At 48.0% G+C, this 1,251-nt stretch overlaps 1 protein-coding gene across 1 annotated transcript in view; it reads left to right on the top strand.

Annotated features, from left to right (window-relative positions):
- The window catches only part of LOC104779285, a 2,488-nt gene continuing 1,352 nt past the window's right edge, over positions 116-1,251 (top strand). Inside the window, exon 1 of the mRNA XM_010503644.1 lies at positions 116-1,190. Within this exon, the coding sequence (XP_010501946.1) occupies positions 116-1,190 (1,075 nt within the window). The remainder of the gene's footprint in view (positions 1,191-1,251) is intronic.

The raw sequence follows: 1,251 nt of genomic DNA, 5'->3' as shown, positions 1-1,251 counted from the left end.
GACTGACCCATGGATCCCTGCTCAATCCCCGAGACCAGCACTGAGTACAGGGTTACCTTTTGATCCTAGGCTCCGCGTTACAAATCTTATTGACAGGAGTTCCAATTCCTGGGATATGGTCCAACTTACGGCTACGTTTGTACCGGAAGATGTGGCTATAATATCTGCTTTACCACTGCAACAACCAGATAAACCGGACTTGTTGCGATGGCATTTTACTAAGTCTGGTAAATACTCGGTTAAATCAGGGTATCACACTCTTCGCTCTCACTCGATCGCTTCAGCCGGTCCGAAGATTTTTGGACCGACTTCGGTACCCCTTCAAGCCTTTGTGTGGAAAATTCGGTGTCCTCCAAAACTTCGGCACTTCATGTGGCAAGTGCTTTTGGGTTGTGTGGCGGTTACTGCTAATCTACGAAAACGTGGTTTGAGTTGTGATGCTACCTATGGGCCCTGTGGTATTGGGGAGGAGACGATTAATCATACCCTCTTTGAATGTCCCCCAGCTTGTCAGGTTTGGGCCTTGTCGCAGTTTCCGACGGCGCAGGGTGTTTTCCCTTCAGAATCAATTTTCACAAATATGGATTTTCTTTTCTGGAGATTCCCAAATGTTCAAAATCAGGAATATATTCCATGGATTTTGTGGTATGTCTGGAAAGCCCGAAATGATAAGCTTTTTAGTAATCTGGACTCCAATCCCCTAGCCATCTTGCGGTTAGCGGAGGATGAAGCAAAAGCATGGGCTCTGGCTCAGACGGATGATGTGGTCTTAACACCGGCTATTGCCGGTACGGCGGTCCCCTGTGGGAGGATGAGTTTTGGGGTTTCTCAGCCTTTCTCAAGTTATGTTTGTTATGTTGATGGTTCGTGGAAAACAACAGATTTTTTTGCGGGAAGAGGATGGTTTTGCATGTCGCCTTGGGACGATGCCCCCACCATGGGTGTTGCCAACTTTCGCCGCAGTCTCTCTCCTCTTCATGCCGAGGTTGAAGCCCTTATCTGGGCTATGCGATGCATGATTGGAGCGGATAATCAATCTGTCGTTTTCCTCACCGACTGCTCTGACTTAGTGAAGATGGTGTCTTCGCCTTCTGAGTGGCCAGCTTTTACACCATATTTGGAGGACATCCAGGCGGATAGAGAGGATTTTGTCTCCTTCTCCCTAGTCTATGTCTCTCGCTCTCAGAATGGTAAAGCGGATAATCTGGCGCGACGTGTTCGCACTGTTCCGCACCTAGTTACCTATGTAAA

Source organism: Camelina sativa, chromosome 3 (assembly GCF_000633955.1).
Source record: "Camelina sativa cultivar DH55 chromosome 3, Cs, whole genome shotgun sequence".
Taxonomy (NCBI): domain Eukaryota; kingdom Viridiplantae; phylum Streptophyta; class Magnoliopsida; order Brassicales; family Brassicaceae; genus Camelina; species Camelina sativa.
The sequence above is the reverse complement of the archived record's forward strand: the minus strand, read 5'-3'. Positions and strand labels throughout refer to the sequence as shown.